The sequence below is a fragment of the Notothenia rossii genome, assembly GCF_949606895.1.
Source record: "Notothenia rossii genome assembly, chromosome: 7".
NCBI classification, from domain to species: Eukaryota; Metazoa; Chordata; class Actinopteri; order Perciformes; family Nototheniidae; genus Notothenia; species Notothenia rossii.
The window spans coordinates 60,024,506-60,048,981 of NC_136905.1; the positions used below are offsets into that span (position 1 = coordinate 60,024,506).

Consider the following 24,476-nt stretch of genomic DNA (forward strand, 5'->3'; position numbering starts at 1 on the left):
CACTGCCACACTGTCACAGCTTACTGAGACATTTGAATAAACAGAACAATAGCCTTTGTTATTTTATTGGTATTGGTTTTTTTCGAATAAAAGTTGAAAAGTCTGATGTGAAAAAGTTATTTTGAGACTCTGTATACTCTGTCTGTTTTCTGTAACCACTCTTTCTGTTACTCAAACGTCATTGTATTTACACAAAAAGAAGTATCTGTGATTGTAATGTATGTCAACTGTAGAGGAGAAGTGCTAGTTGCTAATGCTAACTGTGCTCGCATGCTAAATGAAGTACATTGAGAATTGTATTTAGGGGAGCTCATAAAAGATTTTGCTTATAGAACATGATATGGATTATGCATAACTATATAAATATAATGTGTGTATGTGTCTAATTAGTCTAAAAATAATAAGCCACTAGCTTTGTGATAGCCATTGGGCTAACTAGCTCAGAAGCAATGTCCACATTAAAGGTTGTTAGCATTTTTTTAAACTTTTAATCGGGTAGATCAGTTGGTGTCTTATTTAGTGGATAATCCATCTTGGTCATCTTTTATCTAATAATAATAATAATAATAATAATTAGTTGATGTTACTAAAAGCTTGCTGTTTGAGTTATTAGCTGGTTCAGATTTGCTAGTAACCTTTAAATATTTAGCCATTAGTTACCAGCTAACTAGCCAAAACCTCAGCTAGTTGCTTAAAACCAGTTGCCTGTCTATTTTTACAGCTTAATCATTTTAGTTGTTTGTTAAAGTAGCTTATTTTGTCAGTTGTAGCCACAGACCAAAGATTACCACAAGTTAATCTACAAGTACATTTGTTTTTTCTTTCTGAATCTTAAAAAATACAAATCAACTTGGTCTCCCCATGGCTAATGTGATTAAAAACAAGGGCAACTTTATTGAAGAATCTGACTAAAATCTCCTGATTTCCTTTCCAGATATGCAGAGCCTGGAGAAACTGCTGAGGGAGGCCATAGTTCATGGACAGCCCAGGACCCGAAGACCATGGAAGAAGATTCTCATTGTTGTAGAGGGCATTTACAGGTACCTTACCCATTTTCTCCTCAAGTTATATACTTACCGAAACCTACCATTCACGTTATGTTGATCTACCCTTGTGATTCTTTTGATTTATTTTTTTAGTGACAAGGTTATTCAAAGATAAAACGTTGTTTCAAACCACACAAATCAGGTGTTATCAGTGCTGAGAGGAAGGAGGAGGGACACCAATGTTTACTATTGTGCCTTAAGAATCATTGAGCCGAAAATAGTAGAACAATGGTAGTCATCAGCTCTAAAGATTAGACCCTCCATAAAAACGCGATCCTGCGATCACAGAATCGACAGCATAATCAGCAAAATGGCGCAGATTTTTAAAAGGCTGCATATTTATCTAAAGGCCGCATAATCCCCGCATTTTTCCACACAAAGTTGAGAGAAAAAAAAGTTAACTCGTCTTGACGTGAAGTAGTGATGATGATGATGTGACGTCATCAGCTCGCGCATCACAGAAGGTAAACAACACCGTAGAGTGAACGTGTGGAACTCACACGACGAACATTTCTGCTAAAGACCGGGCAAAGCAGTACCCCGATGTCTAACACGAAAGTGGGGGGAAACTATTCTGCACCCCGTGCAACTGTGTGTTGGAGCATACTTCTTAGAGAAAATCGACGGTGATGACCCACTTTGATTCATTCAAACAGTCGAAAATGCTTTCTGCTGCTGCGGACAAGAAAGCCAAACAACTCACGTTCACCGAGGCATCAACCTCCAAAACCCTTTTGAGGGCTACAAGAAAGTGTGTGTGTGTGTGTGTGTGTGTGTGTGTGTGTGTGTGTGTGTGTGTGTGTGTGTGTGTGTGTGTGTGTGTGTGTGTGTGTGTGTGTGTGTGTGTGTGTGTGTGTGTGTGTGTGTGTGTGTGTGTGTGTGTGTGTGTGTGTGTGTGTGTGTGTGTGTGTGTGTGTGTGTGTGTGTGTGTGTGTGTGTGTGTGTGTGTGTGTGTGTGTGTGTGTGTGTGTGTGTGTGTGTGTGTGTGTGTGTGATAAGCAAACAAACATTGAATGTGTTTAATTTAATAGGAAAGGGGTTTAACGTTATTGGCATGTTAAGAGAGAATAAATAAGACAGCCCAATATTTTTTTTTTAAATCTATTATTTTTCGCAACTTTCCGCATATTTTGCAACTTCCCGCAATTTTACCGCATAAAATCACATAAAAACCCTGTATGTCTAATCGCATAATCAAGGATTTTTGCCCGCGTTTTTCTGGAGGGTCTAAAAGATAAGATTTCCTTCCTGTTCAACGTCAGAAAAGTAGCTCTTATCTTTTATTTATGGCTTGTGTGGTTCCATTAGAATTCAGCATTAGTAGCTGTTAGGGATGTATCGAATATCGCGATATCGCGGTAAATAGATGTCCCAATACCGTCGTGAGACTGACAAAATCTACTGCGATTTAATTTTTTTTTATAATAATTACATTTTTTTTTGTTTTTATAAATACTTTTTAAAACTTTATTTAACCAAATGGTCCCATTGAGATCATCGATCTCTTTTTCAAGGGAGACCTGTCCACCATGGCAACAAGTAGGTTAGAACATGAACATAAAACAACATTGTGCCATTGTGGGCTGTATCATCAGAGATCAGGAAGCTGAGTACAGGAGTGTGGTGGAAAGTTTTGTGGAGTGGTGCGGTCAGAACCACCTGCAGCTCAACGTCACAAAAACTAAGGAGCTAGTGGTTGACTTCAGGAAGCGGAGTACCGCCCCAAGCCCAATTACAATCGTGGGCATGGATGTGGACATTGTGGACAGCTACAAGTTCCTGGGTGTCCACATAGACAATAAACTGGACTGGAGTAAAAACACTGACGCCCTATATAAGAAAGGCCAGAGTCGCCTGTATTTCCTCAGGAGACTCAGGTCCTTTAACGTCTGCAGCACTATGTTGCAGATGTTCTATGACTCGGTGGTCTCCAGTGTGATCTTCTTTGCTGTAGTGTGTTGGGGCAGCGGGGTGAAGACAGCTGATGCCAACAGACTCAACAAGCTCATCAGGAGAGGAGGCTCTGTCCTGGGAGTGGATCAGGAATCGTTGGCAATGGTGTCGGAGGGGAGAAAGCTGAGGAAACTTCTCAGCATTCTGGACAACGGGTCTCACCCCCTGCATGCCACACTGGTTTCCTACCGGAGCACTTTCAGCCACAGACTGAGATCACCCATAACCACCACACAGCGCCACAGGAGGTCTTTCCTCCCAGTGGCAATCAAACTCTTTAACTCTTCACCCCTAAGTAAAGGGCACTGAGAACTTCCACACCAACACTATGTGCAATATACTGTAAGTTCCATCACTGCAATACACTCGCTGCTATATATATATCTATGTGCAATATTATATCATATTATTATTATTAGTATTATTAGTAATACTATGATAACGTGCAATTACGTAACTGCCACTACGTTTTAATTTTTGCACTATAACTACTAAATACTGCTAATAATAATTGCATTGATTGTGTGACTTTCTATGTTTCTACGTTTCATGTTGTCTGTGGATGTTTAATTGCTCTTTTTGCTGCTGTGTTTATTGTGTTTATTGTATTTTGTTACTCTGGCACAACAATTTCCTTCGGGATAAATAAAGTCTTATCTTATCTTATCTTAGATAACAATAAAGGACATCGTATTTACAGGGCTACATGTACATACCTAGAGACATTGACAAGTACCAACAGTATATTTATATCTCGCCCTGTCAATAAGCCTCACCTTCTTGGCAAAAACTGTATTGTTTTTGAAGTGGTGGAGAGACAATGCACAGTTTGACCCACTGTTGTCACCCATGGCCAAATCATATCTCTCTGTCCCAGCAACATCAGTACCAAGCAAGATAGTTTTTTCCACAGCAGGGGATATTGTAAACTTCTACCTGGAAATGTGGATATGCTCATATTCCTAAAAGATAACCTTGATGATGCTGAGTGAGTGAGTTAGTGAGTTAGAGTTGAATTACTTGAAAAACTAAAGTGAAACTTTATTTATTCTATTGCAGGGTCTGATTATTATATTGTTGACACTTTAAAATACTACTATCCTACTAAAATGCTGTACAAATCAGATTTATTATTTAATGAAGAAAAAAAATTATTTTCGTGGAAAAACATTTGTATTATTAAGTTATTGAGTAGGGAACATACTGTATTGTACTTCCCTTAGTCAGTAATCAACAAGGACGTTTGCTTGACCCTGGCTGTAACCCCTTCCATTTTGTCCTTTCCTCCCTGCAGCATGGAGGGCAGCATAGTGCGCCTGCCAGAAATGATTGCTCTGAAGAAGCGCTACAAGGCCTACCTTTACCTAGACGAGGCCCACAGCATCGGGGCCCTGGGGCCTAGAGGCAGAGGCGTGGTCGATTACTTTGGCCTGGACCCCTGTGATGTGGACGTCATGATGGGAACATTCACCAAGAGCTTCGGTGCTGCAGGAGGATACATCGCGGGGAAAAGGGTGAGGCTGGAGGATTTTAATTTTTCTGCGGTTTCATTTAAATATATATATACATAAGAGGGTTAGGCCAAGCCAAGGGTCGGCAACCTTTACTATCAAAAGAAACTCAGTTTCTTAACTCTCAATGGATGTACAACATAATACATTTTCATGCACGTCTTCTTACATCTCCTGTGTATCTGCTGGCTTTAGGAGCTTATTGAGTACCTGCGCTCCCATTCCCACAGTGCGGTCTACGCATCCTCCATGTCTCCACCTGTGGTGGAGCAAATCATCACTTCTATGAAGTGCATTATGGGAGAGGATGGCACAACGATAGGTGAGTGGCAAAACAACATTAAAGGTAACCAGAGGATTCTTTTGAGCTATAGAGCTACTGAAGTGTTTTTTGGATTGCAGTTTAGTTTTGTCTGATGCAAATGCAGGCATGTATGCGGGTTAGCTTATATACTTATGTAACACAAAATTGTAATATTCCACTGATCTACAGGTGGCAGCTATAAGCCAACAAACGTGGGAAACGACAAGACTCCAAGCATTATAGATTTTCTTTTAAACGATAAAAAAGGAAAATGTGGCCTTGCAAATGTTTTATGAGAAAGAAATGCATTCAACGTGTTTAAGATACTCACAATGGTTTTTTTATATGGCGTAACACTGAAGGTAAAAATAACTTGTTTGTTTACAACAACATTCCACACAGCACCTTTAAATGATTCTTGGCTGAGATTAGGAGTAATGAAATGTGTACCGACAGCATTTTCATATTATATGTTGAGTGTGGCCCCCAGTGCCCTGTAATGTTTTAATTAACATTCTGGAACAAATAGATTGATAGGGCATCACTTTGTGTAGTTGTGTCTCTAAGGCTTAACACCATAGGCTACAAGATTGCTTTTTTTAATGCTTTTTTTTATGCTGCTGAAACAAGAATGAGTTTATATCCAATTTTGAGTTTTCTGTTGTGTAAGAGATTGCAAATAGGCATTTATTTAATAAGACAATGTGCAGCACAGGCAGTATGAGAAAAATAAAGAGCTTTTTGAACATTAAAGCATGGACACACGTCACAGCAGAGGTACAAAATACAAACCTGAAAACTAGAATTATATGTCTTCGTTAATATAAGTAATCAACGGGAGAACTTTCATAGTGAGCTATTAGTTGGGTGTTTTTAACCTATTCACCTTTAGTGTCCCCTTAATCACTATCTGTGACAAATTCAGCGCATCATATCCTGACTACATAAAAAAAAATACCTTGATGTCATCATAATGAAGAGTATCCTACTTGGCAGAGTTGTTTTATTGAAAGAGCATATCTTATCATTTAAAAATGAACTAAGAATTGAAATGTTCAGATTTTCAGTGTTGAGTGGATTTCATCTCAATGCTGTAATTGTAAGCAGTTGCCACTGGGTGTCAGTACAAACTGATGAAATCAGTAGTTTTATTTCACACTACTTAAAAAAAACACAGAGTTGAAGCTGTATCCTTGTGAGATATAATAAATAGAAACCCTTCTTCTTCCCATTTATTATACCAAGGTCAATCCAGATGTATCTTGAGGTGAGGTCAGCTTTTGTGTATCTTTTTAAACTCAAAAAAGTCATTTCTGTTGACCTACTTTTTATTTTATTTGCATGGACGTGTATGTCTTGGTGCAATATTATGATAATAGTAGTTCTTTGTGACTACATTTGGGGGCAAATTAACATAGTTTGCAGTGTGTTTTTAAAGAATCAGTGGATCTTCTATCTCCTGTGGCAGAAGGAAAACATTACAGAGAAGTCAAAACTCCCCCTCCCCCGAGGGCTGCATCCCTCAGATGTTTCCTCTCACATCTCATGAATGTGTTAGTTTTCAGCTGCTTATCAACACTCTTTTTTCCCTTTCTTTTTTCATCAAACTCGCTATAAATATTTCTCATCTTCTCACATTTAAAATGTATGAAAATACACATTATGGTAATATGTAGTGAGTCTAACTGTTACCCATGAATCCTTGTGCGTATCACCACTCTTGTAAGACAAATTATTTGTGCCCCCCTTGGATTTTATCATCTGTGTTTTTGGTACTATATATTTATTTGACTTTATTTTACTATGAGCATCAACCGGGATATGTTTTTTGCTGACAGACCGCTCAGTCTGTCAGCGATGGAAGACAACGATATAAGTCACAACACAAACCAGCAGGATCCTCCTGATCAATCTGTTCCAACAAACTGTTAAAATAATTCCCATCTTCTATTGTCACCTTACCGGTGCTTCTCTTAAAAATTCTAAATATTGTAAATTCAGAGTGACTGCATAAAAACGGCCTGGTTTTGATTCCGGTTCTGCTTTGATTCCGGTTCTGCTTAGAGATTCTGCTTCTATCTATGCAACTCGATTTGAGTTATTTTAAACTTCTAAATGAAAAGCATACAGTTTAATTTGGGAAAAGGCCAACAATACGTCAGTTCTCCCATCACGTCACTGCCATAGACTGTATATATAAAGGTCACTGCTCACAAAAGTGTTTTTTCTGGTATGGGCCGTTTTGGATCAGTTATTACTTGAATTTCAAATTACGGTTCCGAACCTTATATCCAACTCAATTGTATACATATGTAAGAGTCCCTGACAATTTTCAAAGACCCCCAAACTAAAAGATCATTAACTTTAATAGCATTGTGGTTCCTCCATTGCTTTTGTCAACTCTTGTTAAAAGTTATCTTCTGATCCTCCCCAGGCTGTGACCGTGTGCATCAGCTGGCAAAGAACGCAGTGTATTTCCGCAGGAAGCTTCAGAAGATGGGCTTCATCATCTACGGAAACGAGGACTCGCCTGTTGTACCCATGATGCTCTACATGCCCGCCAAGATAGCGTAAGCCTACAGATTTGACTCGCTGCTTAAAGAAGTTTTCACGCATTAAAGCCTAGAACAATACAGAATGATGAATAATATGATTGTATATGAGATGTGGCCAGATTTACATATTTCAAAAGATCCTGATTTTTGTATTAATAAAAAAACACATTTTCATCAGGGGGCTTTACAGTGTGTACAGATCGAACATGAATGAAAATGTAAACTAAATAGATAATGCATGACAACATAAACAATCTAATTAACTAAATGCTCATTTGAAAGTAAAACACAAATAAAGTTAAATGAATATAAGATCCAGGAATATGTTTAAGGTAAGCCTGAGGCGGCCCTAATTATAGGCTTTAATTTTTTTTAAAAAGTCTTATGATTAGTCATAGTATTTATTTTAGTGCTTTACATTAAATATTGTAATAGATTGAATTATGTGGACAATACCCACTTATAAAACCTATGTATTCTTTCTCAATTCAATAAGTATAAATGTTCTAAACAATAAATCTCAATGAACAACACTAGCTTGCCATAATGTTGCAAAGGTTAATGTCTTTATTGGAACTATATTTTGGTATGTCATTTCTTGCCGCGTCTCTTCTGTCCCACAGAGCGTTTAGCAGGGAGATGTTGAAGAGGAACATCGGGGTGGTAGGGGTGGGCTTCCCCGCTACGCCCATCATCGAGTCCCGGGCACGCTTCTGCATCTCTGCCGCCCACACGAAAGACGTGCTCGACAGGGTAACTAATTTATACAAGCACGGTTTTATCACATAAAACTGTTTTAATTGAATTCTTCTTGGGCAAGAAATTAGATCTGAACAACAAGAAGTAAAAAAGATAGCAAAAGTCTTACTTCTATCTGTTTTTCTTACACTAAATTCTCTATAATAGGAAAGTTAGTGTTTAGCTTTACACAGTATTACTCGAACCTGTGTTAACATGGCCACTGAAAATACTCGGTCCTCATTGGATGGACAAAACGGTTAACACTCATTGGTCAAACATCAGTATTATTCTCCCCCTTACCGTGATCTAATTTGTTCATATTCTGAGGATTGCTTTTTACTTCTCGCAATTGCAATCACACAAAATAAATCGTAAAAATGTTGTTAATATGTGGAGATTATTCTGCGGAACAAAGCACATAAGTATGACATGTTTCTGCAATATACCCAAAAATACAATGGGGACATCTCATTGCGTTTGTCAAGAGAGTCTTTGCAATGGTAACTTGGCCTCACTGGACTATCCTTTTGTCACCCCAGTGTGGTTTCAGGGTACTAAGGCTTCCTGTTTGTATAGCAGAGCACATTTTCTTTTTAGACAAAGAGGGAGAGCTAGGCTCCGATATTTTCTGTTCATTTCATTTTATTTATTGGAAGTTCTTTTTAAATTTAAATTAGGAAATAAATTACAAAATCAGACCAATTGTGGATGGTCGTTCAGGTGTGACCGCCTCGCAGCTTGTCATAGTAGAGGAGAGATGGATTGAAGGGGAGACTGCATTATCTGTTACGAGTTCAGAATCCCACCCTCATTTTCCTCAGTGTCTCAATGTCAGTGCAGTCTCTGGGCATTACATCACAAAGCCTCCCACTCCTCACAAATACTGCAAGAGCTCCTCTTCTGCTATATTCGCCTGCTTGTCCTTTTGCAGTCAACGTCTTTAACTTCAGCCTCTTGGTCATCCAGCAAAATTATTAAATCCCCTGTTTTAATTGAGGGTTCCTTGTGGCTCGGATGTCAAATGTGTCTCCAGGAAGTGCGGGGGCTGTTATCCACTCCCATTCCTTGTCTTGCTCTCAAGACAAAAAAAGTGAGGAGTCGGTGTTGTTAAGATCTTTTTGTTAGGCCTCCTTGCTGTATCACTTTCGTGTACTTTGATGTGTCGTGACGATTTGTGAGTTTCTTTGATCTTTTGGTAAGCTTTGGCAGTCGAGCCCTCTCCTTCAATAGCACCCACACATGTACACTTAATCCTAAATTCCAACAAATATTTGATCATAGAAGTCTACTCTGACTTCTTGAAAAAGTAAAAACAGACAAGGATTACTTTTTGTGGCATTTTAATCTGCAGTAGAGCATTGAGCAGCTTAATAGCCAAAAAGACTATGACTAATGGCCACCTGACGCAAACAGGTGTCAGGTGGCCAAAAGCACAACTCCAAATGAACACTATTGCTGTGCTATTTCTGCATATCACCCTTATAGATTATATTTTTGTCAATACATTTACTACATAAACCTTCAATAATCGTGTTCACCCCTGTTGTAACCTATTTACATTTCAAAAAGAAATGCGCCCCACACTTTGAGAACCACTGACCTACACAGAACTGTTCGTTTCATTGTGTTTTACCAACAAGTTGTTTATATTGTTAAGCATTGACTGATTTAACTTTAAAAACGTTCAATTCAATTCAAGAAGTGCTTTTACGATGTAAGATCTTCCATTTCGGGGAAGAGTTTCAGACAGAATGAACTATTGCTGCTGTTTAGATGATTTATCTCTATGAACTCATCACCTCCTGTGCTATTACAGGATGTCCTACTGGTGACTACCCCTCCCGCCAATTAATGGGAAAGATAAATTGGAAAGGTTTAAGTCGATGGTGTTTTTAGTTTCAGCTCAAGTTTTTGATGTAATCTTACATGAAAGATGTACAAATCTAGCTTGGTGCAGTTTTACATTTCCTGGAGCCATATATTGCCCTTCATGCTGACAGCCTTTTTATTGAACAAATGTCTCCACAGGCGCTGAGTGTCATCAGTGAGGTGGGAGACCTTGTTAATCTCAAATATTCCCGGCAAAAGATACAGCCGTCTGTCGCACGGTCCTTCGACGATAATGTGTTTGAGGACATTGACGACTGATTCCTCTCCTGAAGCGGCGTGAACCTAACAACCCCGGAACACACGGAACAGGTCGAGATGGATCACAAGTCTTCCACGAGGACCGAGGTGTGCACAGGTGCCCCTTGTCACTAGCTTGCCATAACGTAAATCATCCGCATCAAATGGGACACTTAAAACTATTTTTTCCTGTGTAGTTTTTGTTAGTTATTTTTTTATCATTTTGTGTCCAATAATTTGTAGTTATATGTCTGCTGTGCTTGTAAAATTGGTAATGTTTAGGGTTAGGGTTAGCCATATGGTTGCGTATGTGATGTGAACAAATGCCATATTTGAAATGGAAAATGTCAAGTTTCCAAACAAATGTATCCATCTTTAACTTTTATGGGTAAACAAGGATTACTTTTAAACATCAATAATACACTTTCATAGAGTATTGTTCAGATCAGTGGTTATCAACATTGGCTTGAATCAGAACACCCACTGGTTGTTCGTACAGGAAGAAGTTACTGATCACATTTCCTCTTTTTTAATAAAAAATATCATACAAGGTGGATACATTTTTATGATATATTAACATTATACCCAACATCCACCTGGCATTATTTTCAGACTTGTTTATGTGGCAATGCTCACTCTACCAGGAAGCTACTAGTTTTGTAAGTAAACACAGGTAGGTTGTTCACATCTTTAGGGGACTAGTCTAAGAAGCACTGCTATTGATACTTTTTTGCTCTTCAACCTGATTAAGTACACATTTTTAACCAATGCGTTTGACATTGGCTTGTTACTTATCTTTAATTATAGAGTTGAATTGCAAGATCCATACCAAACTTTGGCAATATAAGGCGTTGCTAATTGTAACCCCAAAAAGAAACAGTCTCTGCCTGTAACTCTTCATGATACCATATTCTGATTCCGATTCTTTATATAGTGGCATCTCGTCGGAAGGCATATTCCCAATAAAAGTTAGCATTATTCCCAAAAAAAAATTGCAATTAGCATCCATAAACTACTGCTTGACAACTCAATTTGCCTCAGCTGAACCAAGTCTGTTTCAGTGCAACAATGCCAAAATGGAAATTAAGCCAAGTAGTAGTGAGCCTGTAATTAGCCATATTAGCTTAGTGTTGGATATTGAAAAGCCCTACGCTGCATAACTCCAACAATCTGGTACAGCTTCTTAAGTCCAATGTACTTGGCATTAACAAAATCTGTATTCATTTCAAATGCAAGAAGAAAAGTGAAGCTCCAAGCTTAGTGGAGTGAAGCTCAGCTAATCCATCAGTCCGCTTAACATTTCATTGCATCCTTTTTTTTTGGTAATTTAATTATTATTTTGTTGAATTTATTTAATTGGGAATTCATACTAATGATAGTATTTTGCAATTTTCAGTGACAAAATTTGAGTTATATTAAAATAACTTATATCCTACTACTTCAAAAATAGTGGATATAATTTCAAAAGTGATTGTATCAGCTGTCACTGGTTGAACTATAAAAGCTTTATTTTAATAAAAAATACCAGTTTTTGTAAACGCTAACTTTGTAATCCATATTGATTCTAATAAGTCATTGCTACAAAAAATGGAATGCGAACAAATATCCAGTGAACATTTAAAGACAAATCAAACCAGATTTGCCTGTTACACATGGATTTGGCCCTTTTTTAAAAGACAGATGTCCTCTATATATATATATATATATATATATATATATATATATATATATATATTGTATAGTCCAGTTGGCTTTCAGATTTGTATTTTCTATCTAGGTCGGTATCGGGATGTGGAAAAATATACCCATATTATAATATTACTATTTTTCAACAATATATTATAGGTGTCGGGTGTAAACAAAACATGTCTGGATTTGAGTTGTGTTTGAATTAAAGATATTTTCATTTCCATCCTATCACCTGGGTTCTTATTAGTATTATCATTGCTCTTTGTATGATAACGTTATCTTTTGTTTGTGCGGTGACAAAGATGTCATTAACATTTCCAATCAGTGTTTAACTAAGGATGTGTGTGATTGCTTGCATGGTTTCCCGGTTTTAACGTGCTGCACTTTTACCTACATTTCTTTTTTTTACACCTGTCATTTGAGCTCTGGGTTTATCTTGGCATTTTTGCTACCAAAGTTTGGAACAACACTTTAAAAACCCACATGCATACATTCACACTTGCATGCACGCATACTAATAAGCATTGTGTAACCACTCGTTCCTCATAATTACACATGTACAGTAATAATCAGTCATTGAAGCTGCTCTGCACCACAGCCCGTCTCAACAATATACAGTACAGTATTCTTATGAATGTTGACATCAAAATCTACATATTTCCAGAGAAAGTTAATATATCTGTCTGGGTTTAAGGAAGGTTTTCTTTGCCTTCTTCCATATCAGTGTTTATCTTAATCCTTTTTTTATTTTCTGACTAGAAAATACCTAAATTACAAATGATTGTCCATAAGCTAAAAGTTACACATGTATGTTGTTGCAGATTATCATATTTTGTTGAATTGTTTTATTTTTGCACACAGGAAAGCCATGAAATCATACTAAAAGCAGGCATTTAGACTATATTTTGATATGAAAGCAGAATAATTTAAAGACCCAAGACCTTATGACCTGATGTCTTAATAATGCTTTTCTTAAAGGGACAGTGCAGACCTTTTTGAAATGGGGTTGTATGAGGAACTTAACTGAAGTAGGTTGCAGGTAGATTTTTTTTTTTAGATGCTAAAAAAACGTTCTATTCTGTGCCAATCCACAGCCGCACATTGCTCGCTTCTGTGCTTTTCTGTTTCTCCTGAGGCATGTCAACTGCTTAAGGTATTAGAGTGGTGCAGGAATAAGTCTTCAGGTTCCATCGTCTCGAAGTCTAAGTTTTTTTACTTGATTTTGGTTGGATGCCAGAATTAAGGTCTGTGGTTAACTCTCAAGACTTTTAAGTTTTGTTTCTAGAACATAAAATACGTTATCATATACCCAACTGGTGAATGTCTGAAGCTTATAACTCTTAATAACGGTCGTTGCTAACAGTCGGCTAAATTAGAATATTAAACGCACGTCGAACATTAGCTGCCTTTAGCTTAGCGGTGGTGATACACAGTCATGTGACCGTGATGTTTATAGCCTAACAAGCTTTTTACCTCTAGTGATTGCATTGAAACTTCAAAAATCATAAAAGTCTAGTTGAAATGTGGAGATTACAAAACGTGTAAAATAAACTGTTAATTTGCCTCATCTTATTTTCTGCAACGTTCAAAGCAGCCCTTGTGGTGATAACTTCTATTGGCCTACAAAAATACATAAAAGATACATCACTGCATCATTCTATAGTACACTGATTATGGATAAGTAGCGCACAACCCCATTTCAAAACATCCAATGTATCCTTTTAATAAAAGTACCTTTTCAGAACAATAGGTACTTCATAAAAAGATCGTCTCATGTGAAACATTCTGTGCCCTTTCTGAATAATACAGTGTGTTCCTTCACTGAACCATTTAACGGTTTTGGTCTTAAAAATTATGTACATTAAAAGGAAAACTTTTCAGCTTTGATGTAAAATGGAGATAATCCCGGTATTTTGTACAAAGTTTATATTGTTTCATTGCAAAGGAGCTAATCAGAATACTTTGTTTACTAAAGAGAAACCTGGAAAATATGGTTATCACTATTACTGGCAGCTTGTGTTGAGTGTGCCATTAATAGAGGTGAGTTACCACACATCAGAGATAATTATTTTCTGATATAGTGCCTTTTGAAGCATTTTCTAACAGTTTTGATTATATTAAGTGTCATAACGTTGATTGCTCATCTTTTACAGTCTTTGATTTATTTTTACTATTTTGTCTTCAACAGTATTTATAACTAGTGCTGGGTGTGTTTCCGTCGACTTATTGCAATGCATTTGATTATAGAAAATGCACTATTTGCCACATTTTCAGCAAATTATTAACATGTAAAGTGTCACCCATGTTCATGATGTCAATAGATCATTAATAAACAATTAAAAAATGCTGTTTTGAATTTCTTTCAGTTTTGTCAAGACTCCTTTACCAAATCTATACGCTGATGATATACCTTTTTATTTTGTTGTTCTATTGTCTAATCCTTTGTTCACAAATTACTGGAAAATACTTTTTCAACGTCATCGGGGTCTATGGCTTAAAAAGTGAAGGTTCTTTGTGGACTGGCGGAATGAAGGCTACATTGTGCACAATGAATCGGGAGATCATTTCGAAAAAAACTAAAACTTTCAACTTTCACAAACATTTCTAACACAATATTCAACTTTTAAAACATAATTTACACGAAATGCCTTTATGACTCAAGTTTACATTATCGGTATTTGAGGTTTCATATGGTTAGAGATGCCTTTCAATGTATGGCCTCCAGTGACTGGTTGTCTTTTGGGAATGTGTATAGTGAAACCTTTTTTAATGAAAAAGGTCAATCAAAGTTGCTTCCTCAGTCCACAGCAAGAGGATTTAGGAAAATAATAATTATAAGTTCAATACTTTTTTCTCTATGTGGCCCCCACACAGACCTATTCTTACAGATAGATGACGCAAGCGCTACCTAAAGTAAGCTAGTTTGACATTAGCTGCTCCAAATCCACACCCATGCGGCCTTCTCATTGTAGCTGGAGACTTCAACCACGCTAACTTAAAAACTGCTGCCTAAAATATATCAGCATCAACTTTCCCCCCCCCCCCCAAACATAACAAACAAATTTCTTCTAACTCTGCACCTGTCCGCCGTAAACTTCGTTCACTCTCCCCCTCTACCCTTGCCTCATCGGTGCTCTCAATCCTCCCTTCCTCTGACTCGTTCCAACTCCTGCCTCCAAACTCTGCTGCAGAAACTCTCCTCTCGACTCTCTCATCCTCTCTGGACTCTCTTTGTCCTCTCACATCTCGGCATGCTCGTCATTCCCTCCTGCTCCCTGGCTAAATGACGCACTGCGTGCTAATAGAACCATCCTTCGGGCAGCTGAGCGGAAACGGTGGAAATCCAAAAACTATGACGACCTCCTAACCTATCAGGCTCTCCTGGGGGGGTGGGGGGGGTGTGTGTGTGTGTGTGGGGGTGTGTGTGTGTGTGTGTGTGTGTGTGTGTGTGTGTGTGTGTCCCCGTCCGTCGATTAGCTGATTAGCTACCCTCGTCAGGCTGATTGGTCCACCTGAGGAGACAGGAGCATTTTAAGCTGCAGCCGTGCAGTTCCTCGGCGCTCTCTCTGACTCAACTTCTCCTACTCCCAACTCCCAACTCTGCGCGTGTTGAGATATTTTGTCCTGTTGTGCTGTGTACTTAGATATTACCGTGTACTGGTCCTTCTCTTCTGCTGTGAGAGAAGAAAAGCTGTTAAACCTGTCTTTATAGACACAAGTTATTTTTCTCAGGAGTGCAAACCCCTTTTTTCTTTTGGATTATTCGTTTTCTCCTGTTTTAAGTTAGAGTTGGTAAGAAGCCTGTATATTTATTTTTCGCATTCATTAGGTAGCATTTTGTGTGAAAGATTAGTTAGTTTTGTTACTCCTGTTTGTTAAATTTGTAATCAGACTTTCAGCATGTGTTTCAGCATGGATTCTGATTTGGTAAATTAAATTTACCAAACGACATTCTCTGTCTCTGCGCCCTTGTTCTTGAGAGTGGGAAAAGTGGGGAGAGAGCAAACTTTGTGCTGCGCCTAGGTTCCCCTAGGCCTGGGCGTAACAGCATCCTCAGCAGCTGCATCACACTGTGGTTTGGAAGCTGCACCGCCTCCAACCGCAAGAGCCTGCAGCGCATTGTGAACTCCGCCCAGAGGATCATCTGTGCCTCACTCCCATCACTATAGGACATTTATAACACCCGCCTCACCCGCAAAGCACTCCGCATTGTGGGTGACTCCACCCACCCCTCCAACAGCCTCTCCAGCCTCCTGCCTTCAGGGAGAAGGTTCCGCAGTCAGGATGCTGAACTCTCTCCCCTCCCTCCTTCCCCCCTCTCCCTCTCCCTCCTCTCTCCTTCCCTCCCTCCCCCCTCTGACATTTCTCCCCTGACCTCTCCACCCTACCTCCCACCTTTCTCCCCTGCCCCAAATGTACCTGGACTTTAACCCCCCCCCCCCACACACACACACACACACACACATACACATACACATACACATACACATACACACACACACACAACTTTCCCTCATCCAGCACCAGTCATTATACCCATCTCTGCTGCCACTGCACTGAGACTGTATTTTGAACATCATTTTCTCCTTTGCACTAAAGAATACTTGCATTCATGTCAATTCATGTTCTATGGATTATGTTTTTAAAATATATTATTAACTAGTACTTATTACTACTATTACTAAGTTTTATACCCGTCACACCGTGGGACTGTGAGAACACATGTAGAAATGTTGACAATAAAGCTGACTTTGATTATTAAGTACTCTGATACAGTGTTAATATCTCTGTTATGTAACTCAGCAACCCTGGGCTGCACCAACAGGGTGTAAATCAGGTGGTTGGGTGGACTGATAACATGCTCTTGAGATTAACTCCAGGAAAACAGAGGAAATACTCTTTGGCTCACTGTCTAACTCCCATATAGTCCCCATTTTAATTCATACTGAAAAAAAACAAGCAGGTACTTTCCTACAAATATGGGTGTAATGATTCTACAGTATTGCAATACTACCTGGTACAAGTGTTTGTCGCCTGCTTTCAAATCAAAACTGCTCCACCAGCGAAAAATCTGCTCAAAGATTGTTGGTCAACCCTTTCAGAGACTTTATGAGTCAGCATGCCATAATAACCTAGTGAGGCTGTCCAACAACACCATCTCTGACCCAAACCATGTTCTGAACAGAGAATATGAATTGTTGAAATAATATCGGAGATACAGAGTCCCTCGTTTTAATAAAGTGAGACTGAAGCACTCCTTTGTGCACCGCAGTCAATCCTAACAGTAAAGACACAGCTCAAATGCACGCTAAAGGGTCTTTTTTGTTATGTTGTCCTTATTAATGTTGCAAATGGAGCTGCTGTGAAGCAAGTCTAATTTCAGATTTGATCTGACCATTAAAGTAATGTCGTATATTAACTTAAGATACTGCTGCTGGTTTATAAAGCATTGAATGGTTTAGGCCCAAAATACATTTCTGACCTCCTGCTAAATGATTAACCATCCAGATCTCTCAGGTCTTCAGGGACTGGTCAGCTTTCTGTCCCCAGAGTCCGAACTAAACATGGAGAAGCAGCGTTCAGTTATTCTCCAAATATCTGGAACAAACTCCCAGAAACCTGCAGGTCCGCTGCAACTCTTACTACTTTTAAATCCAGGCTGAAGACTTTTCTTTTTGCAGCTGCTTTTAATTTAACTATTCATATCTTAGACTGCACTGTAACTTTATTCATGTATTTTTTTTCTTTTAATGTTTATTTGATTATCTTTCCTTTTTAATGACTGTTTTTAAATGCCATTTTCTTAATGTCTTTCATTTTTGTAAAGCACTTTGAATTGCCTTGTGTTGAAAGGTGCTATATAAATAAACTTTCCTTGCCTTGCCAAGAGCAACACTTATAAACACACACCCACTTTTAAATTCAGTTGGATTCATATTGTGTGCCTTACTTTGGAAGTTCTTTTTAATGTTGCACGATTAGTCCCTGCCCATCTTAATGTTTGCGCAACAGTTTTTTCTGGCAGCATTGTTTAAAACTCAAATCCAGGTTCTCTCTTCCTCACTCTCCAGTCAGGCAGTGTTTCTTTCTCTACTCCAAACTTTCTGACACTCAGAAATGGCTACAGCTGGTAAGGTAAGTGCAATATTAAATCATGGAGTACTGTTATTTACTACTGAAAATACATGTATTGAAGTAAGGTTGCATGTGCTGTTATTACATACTGAGGCTATATTATTGAGTTATTTTAAGATTGTAATGATCATAAAGATATTATTATCTGGATGGTTAGATTATACCAAACTGATACCTGGAAACTTATTTCAGTGTGCTTCAATAACATCATGTGCATTGTTAATGTAATTGTCTTTGCAGATACATGCTTACTTTATTCAAACCGACTATGATTATTTTTTACTGCAAATACTATGTTAAATGAATTATATACTGTATTTCTCGTTCTGTACCCTCTGCCTCTGATATTGCATTTACTCGTCTGACGTGTCACAGTCTGAAACTATCCAGACATATTTGGGCAACTGTGGATATTGGCAAGGATGAGAGGGTATGAAGCCAAACAAGATCATGATGGAAACCCAAGGATTTCTTGAATGTGGACAGTGGGGAAAAAAACGTTACCAAGGGGACATTTTATTTACCAAGCGTGTTAACAGCTGATTCACTAAGTGATACTTCACCAAATATATAGTAGTTATGCTTGTATCATTATACTGCCAAATAATTGTGTGGACTTTGAACTGTTTGATGTCATGTGACATTTGCTTTTTCATGAGCAACTGTATCAGAGAGATTAATACTCTTATAATGTAATGTAAATATAAAGCAAATTCAGTGGATGTGTCAAATCCCTTGATAATGTAAGCAATGATGATCATTAGAATGGTGGCATATAAATCTACTTGTTGCCTCTAGATGAGTGTTCACCTTGAAATATATTACAGAGGGAAGTAAGATTTCATAAAATCCTCAACAAGGCATGGGTGCAGTGCTTTAAGGGTGTCCGTAAACTGCCATAAATCCGTATTGCAAACAGGCAGCACCCAGTATGGGAGAGTTCATGCTGGTGTCACTGTGCTGCAGGTCATCAAGTGCAAGGCAGCAGTGGCCTGGGAGCCCAACAAGCCTTTGGTGATGGAGGAGATTGAAGTAGCTCCGCCCAAGGCCAACGAGGTCCGCATCAAGGTGAGAGACATCCACTTAACATCTACACAGCCAAGACCTTACTCATTCATACACAGCGCATTGGCTGCATTTCATCAACACCATTCTATCCTGGGTAAGATTAGTTGTAAGCTAATAAAAGTAAACAGGTTAGATGCTGTTTTACTGGAAATCAACTGTACATACATTTCTTAAACAATTTCAATGGCATGTTATTTTCAATATTAAAGGTCCCCTATTATACCCTTTTGCAACAATATATCATAGGTCTCAGATACATACAAATCATGTCTCTGAAGCTTTTGGCTCGTAATACCAAACAGATCATTGTAGCATGCCATATACCACTGTTTCAAAAGTGCTGCTTCTGTGGCTGTACCTTTAATGCTAATGAGCTGCTGCTGGCCACGTCCCTCTGAGAGATGATTGGTTTAAAAAAATACAATGGTGCTCTAGGAGGAGATTCAGGTGATAAGATGTTACCTTGAATAGAAAACCGCAGTGACTCGCCGTAAAACCCGGAAGTAAACTTCTTCCGGTTCCTTTGCCAAAACCAATGCAAATTCTTCATAGGATTTTGGAAAATAGCTCGAAATAAGGTCTGTGGTTGACTCACATTTAAGAGAGGGATCACGTTTTGTTCAGCCGGATAATCTCCACATGTCAACCCTACTTTTATAATTTTTGAATCATAAATCTAGTCGCCAGAAGCAAAATGCTAACGTTATGCTATAAACGAACTACAAGCCAGTACAGCAGCAGGGTCGCACGACTTCAACGTCACGCCAACTTAAGATCGTTTCAACTGACTTGCACTGAAACTGCACTTTGAACACTTTAAATATATTAACATTTTAAACTGTATACCCCGGTTATCTAGGCCCTTTTTGTTTTGTTTTATGTATACATGTCACACTGTGGGAAACGATATTTCGATATTTCTGGATGTATAACACATGTCGAATTTTTGACAATAAAGCTGAATTTGACTTTCGCGTGCTTGCATATTTTAACAAAGCTTTTCATTTTAGCCACACTGAATTTAACTAGAAGTCATGGCTGTGTCAATTACCAGTCTGATATCGTTTTACAAAGATGACAAGAAAAGTGTAGACAGAGGAGAGAACCACTACAAGTCAGGACACGTAACAGTGCAGCCTAGATGAAGGTGTGCTTACCGGTGTTGTCAGGGCTAGCATGAGGGACAAGGTTTATAGTGTCGTTGAGTAGTGATAGCAAGAGTACCGTTAACCTAGAGTTAATTTATTCACATTAATTCCCATCAACAAATCAATTGTATGTGTCACATGAAATCTTTATTAGGCAAGTTTATTTATATAGCACTTTTCAACACAAGGCAATTCAAAGTGCTTTACAAAAAATGAATGGCATTTCAAATCAGTCATTAAAAAGAAAAGCTCATAAAATAAACATTAAAAGAAAAAATACATGGATAAAAGTTACAGTGCAGTCTAAGATATGAATAGTTCAATTAAAAGCAGCGACAAAAAGAAAAGTCTTCAGCCTGGATTTAAAAGTAGTAAGAGTTGCAGCGGACCTGCAGGTTTCTGGGAGTTTGTTCCAGATATTTGGAGCATAATAACTGAATGCTGATTCTCCATGTTTAGTTCTGACTCTGGGGACAGAAAGCTGACCAGTCCCTGAAGACCTGAGAGATCTGGATGGTTCATAATTTAGCAGGAGGTCAGAAATGTATTTTGGGCCTAAACCATTCAGTGCTTTATAAACAGCAGCAGTATTTTTAAATCTATTCTTTGACACACAGGAAGCCAGTGTAAAGACTTCAGAACAGGAGTGATGTGATCCACTTTCTTAGTGTTAGTGAAGAACCAGAGTAAAGACTTCAGAACAGGAGTGATGTGATCCTCTTTCTTAGTGTTGGTAAGGACTCGAGCAGCAGCGTTCTGAATCAGCTGCAGCTTTCTAATAGATTTTTTAGTGAGACCTGTGAAGACACCATTGCAGTAGTCCAGTCTACTGAAGATAAAAGCATGGACACGTTTTTCCAAATCCTGCTGTGACATTAGTCTTTTAATCCTAGATATGTTCTTTAGGTGATAGTAGGCTGATTTAGTAACTGTTTTAATGTGACTGTTGAAACCAATAACTAATTTAACCCGCTGACAAGAGAGCCCACCTCCGAAGATCGTGACTGGCTGAGGGACAGACTCGGGGGCAGGTTTTCCGGAATTTCTTGGCTTCTCTCCCCCGAGCCAGAAGAGAAACACTGCAGCTTGGAAACACTTACTGTTCCTGAAATTATCAAATCTGTTGGGCATCAGGGACCTGAGGCAATTGTGGCAAGCATGGCATTGTCTGAGGAGCAACAGAGGGCAATTCAGGTGGCTACCACTGGTCAGCGAACCAACCCAAACTGGCATTTGTTCAGGAAAGGAAGGTTGACTGCCAGCAACTTTGGAGCTGTCCTGAGGTCAAAGCGTGTGACTGCTTCCTTTATTGCCAGGGTGCGAGGGCAACAACAGGCCCTTGATGGTGTTTTGTCTGTACAGTGGGGGACTATGAATGAATGTGAGGGCGTCAGGGCATTCACCACTGCAACCCAGATGCAGGTCCATGAGTCAGATTTGTGGCTCTCCCTATCAGGATTGTTGGGGGCATCTCCAGATGGTCTGGTAGGGTCTTCCGCTGTGCTGGAGGTAAAGTGTCCCAACGGAGCCAGGGAAATGACAATTAGTGAAGCATTGCAAATCAAGGGCTTCTGTGTCAGTAAGGAAGGAGAAACATTCAGCCAGCGTGAGGAACATCCTTACTGGCACCAATTGCAAGGTCAGCTTCACCTCACTGCAAGGAAGAAGAAGAAATAAAAAAATTGAGAATTTTTTTAAATTTACATTTACTCGCCTTTGCAATGTTGTGGTTGTTAGAGTGTTAGGTTTCCTGTCAGCTCGTCTGTTGGAAAGATATAAAATATTAGTTTCATGGAAGTCACACTGTCACATATAAGAGCATTAAGACATACAGTACATAGGCTAAAACAAAACATCTAAAGATATAACCTTGCACTTCGATAAGTCTCGGGAACATTTTCACTATTTTGACATTTTTATAGATGAAAATTGAACTAAAGAAATAAATGGTAGATTAATCCATATTGAAAATAGGTGTCAGCTGCTACACTAATTATAATAGTTATATTTCATTATTAATTAAGAAAAGATATTACTGTATTGATCCCAATTTGGGAAATGTTTGTGTTGCAGCAGCATAACAAGAAAAACAAAATATAAGTTATTATATATACAAAAGTATGTGAGGGATGGAATATTAAATTGAATATAAATGTACATGTGATTTTACGTCCAAGAGAAGCTATGGAGCCGAGAGTTCTCTGCCAGCCAGAGGTGATTTGTTATTAGTTCAATATGTCAAACTGATTTCCCTGACTACAATCTTTAGTTACATGGTGAAACGTTATGCTGCTTGTACTAATTAGACTTATCATATAAGCCACGCAGGTTTTAATAGGATGTATTAATTATCTTTACTTATGTTGCGGTCTTTTCAGCAGCGCCCTCTCTAAAACGGTGATACAGTCACTACCCATCATTTACATTTCACCGTGACATGGACAAAAATTTAACGTCAGCTTACCTCATGACACGAATCCAGACTCCCCTTTGGAAAACATCGGCCGGGAAACGATAGGACAAGCACGTTTCATGCGAAGACCTGTGGCTGCAACCCGCAGCAAAGCAACAAACCATTGCGTAGCTAACTAGTAGCGCTAGCTTTAGCTAACGTTAGCTAACGAAACGAACTGCAGAGTAAAATTGGAAAACACTGGTAATTAATTATTCTATCATTTGTAAAACTACGGTGTTAAAAACGACAATTTCAAAAATGCAGATTCTAATGGTCAGATATAGATATACAGATACTAAAGATAGGCAGGTACTTGCTTTCAAGAAGAACACAGGGGAAAACAAACTTAGCGGGAGTGTTTACGTGTTCGGCGTAATGACGTAAAACGGCCTCGACAATTTCTGTAGTCCTATTCAGCCACTCGGTAACAACCATCGTTTTTCAGACACGTAAACTCTTCAAAAATCCCCAGTGGGGTCACTGCTGATGTATTTAATGTCGTAGAACAAAACGTGATTCATCTCTTAAATTTGTGTCAACCAAAGACCTTATTTCGAGCTATTTTCCAAAACCCTATGGAAAAAATGCATTGCTTTTTGAGGAAGGAACCGGAAGTGCTAAAAATGCTAACTTACTTCCGGGTTTTACGACGCGTCACTGCGGTTCTCTATGGTTATTGGCTTAAAGGTGGGGTAGGTCATTTTGGAGAAACCAGCTCGAGTGCGCTAGAATTTGAAAAATACACAACCGGAAAAAATCGGCCACTTCCTTACAGAGCCCCTCCTCCAACATACGAACGCGCACATGACCAATGAGCGAGATAAGTTTGTGCACAGATAGAAGGCTGACAGGCAGGTAGGCCATCCAGTCATTTTTGCCGGGCCGGCTAAAATGAATGGTCGTGCTTTTTACAGTACTACGGCTTCCACAGATGACATTTTTTTATGGATTTTTTGTCAAAGCACTTAAGATATTTATTGCTATCGGGATGTTAATATGGGCTCAGAACGGTCTCATAATACACACATGCGCACAGAAGGATTCACACTTGTATTTCATGATCCGCATAAGGATTCACACTTGTATTTCCGGATCCACACTTGTGTTTTCAATGCACACACAAATATGTTCCTTTTCATATACATGTAAATAAAATCCAAATACAGGAAAAAGTTTTAAATGTGTATTTTTGATCCACACATATTTGTTTTCCGTTTAAAACCGCTGCACCTGCAAACACAAACCGCTTTCTGTGCATGGATCGCTGTGCATTCGTGTGTGGGTTTATTGAGACTCCCCTGACGGTCAGCCGATTCGTACTTGTAATTTTTTCTATCTATAGGCAATCAGATGTCTCCTCAATTCTAAGCCAATCACATGAGCGCGCCCCCACGAGGGGTAGATTTCTTGCGTTCATGACGTAGCGCTTCATGTACGCATTTTGCGCAATCCGGAGCTGACAGGTCAATGGAGCCTGCCTGCAGGCGCTAATCTCAGGACACCTCCACTCTCAGTACATTGCCACTTTCCGAACAGGAAATGCATGCAAATACAAGCCTTTATTATTAAGGTACAGCGCCACTTTCCGAACCATTGATGAATGCTTGTGTGTACACAAAAACGGCAGGCAAAACCGTTTTAAATGTGTGTTTCCTGTATGGCGAATACAGCTGCTTTATTTATGTCTGTATGAAGTTGTTGTGAGTGTGGAGGGAGCAGCTACAGGTTAGCTTAGCCCAGTGGT

At 38.8% G+C, this 24,476-nt stretch overlaps 2 protein-coding genes across 2 annotated transcripts in view; both read left to right on the plus strand.

The window, feature by feature from the left end:
* The window catches only part of LOC307046076 (serine palmitoyltransferase 2-like), a 28,943-nt gene extending 15,454 nt beyond the window's left edge, over positions 1–13,489 (plus strand). Inside the window, exons 7-12 of the mRNA XM_079692223.1 lie at positions 935–1,040; positions 4,294–4,513; positions 4,706–4,832; positions 7,249–7,384; positions 7,993–8,122; positions 10,139–13,489. Coding sequence (XP_079548349.1) covers positions 935–1,040; positions 4,294–4,513; positions 4,706–4,832; positions 7,249–7,384; positions 7,993–8,122; positions 10,139–10,258 — 839 coding nt within the window. The 3' untranslated portion in view covers positions 10,259–13,489. The remainder of the gene's footprint in view (positions 1–934; positions 1,041–4,293; positions 4,514–4,705; positions 4,833–7,248; positions 7,385–7,992; positions 8,123–10,138) is intronic.
* Positions 13,490–17,898: 4,409 nt separating this feature from the next.
* The window catches only part of LOC307046423 (alcohol dehydrogenase 1-like), a 9,376-nt gene continuing 2,798 nt past the window's right edge, over positions 17,899–24,476 (plus strand). The window contains exons 1-2 of the mRNA XM_079692817.1: positions 17,899–18,061; positions 19,028–19,300. Coding sequence (XP_079548943.1) covers positions 18,044–18,061; positions 19,028–19,300 — 291 coding nt within the window. The 5' untranslated portion in view covers positions 17,899–18,043. The remainder of the gene's footprint in view (positions 18,062–19,027; positions 19,301–24,476) is intronic.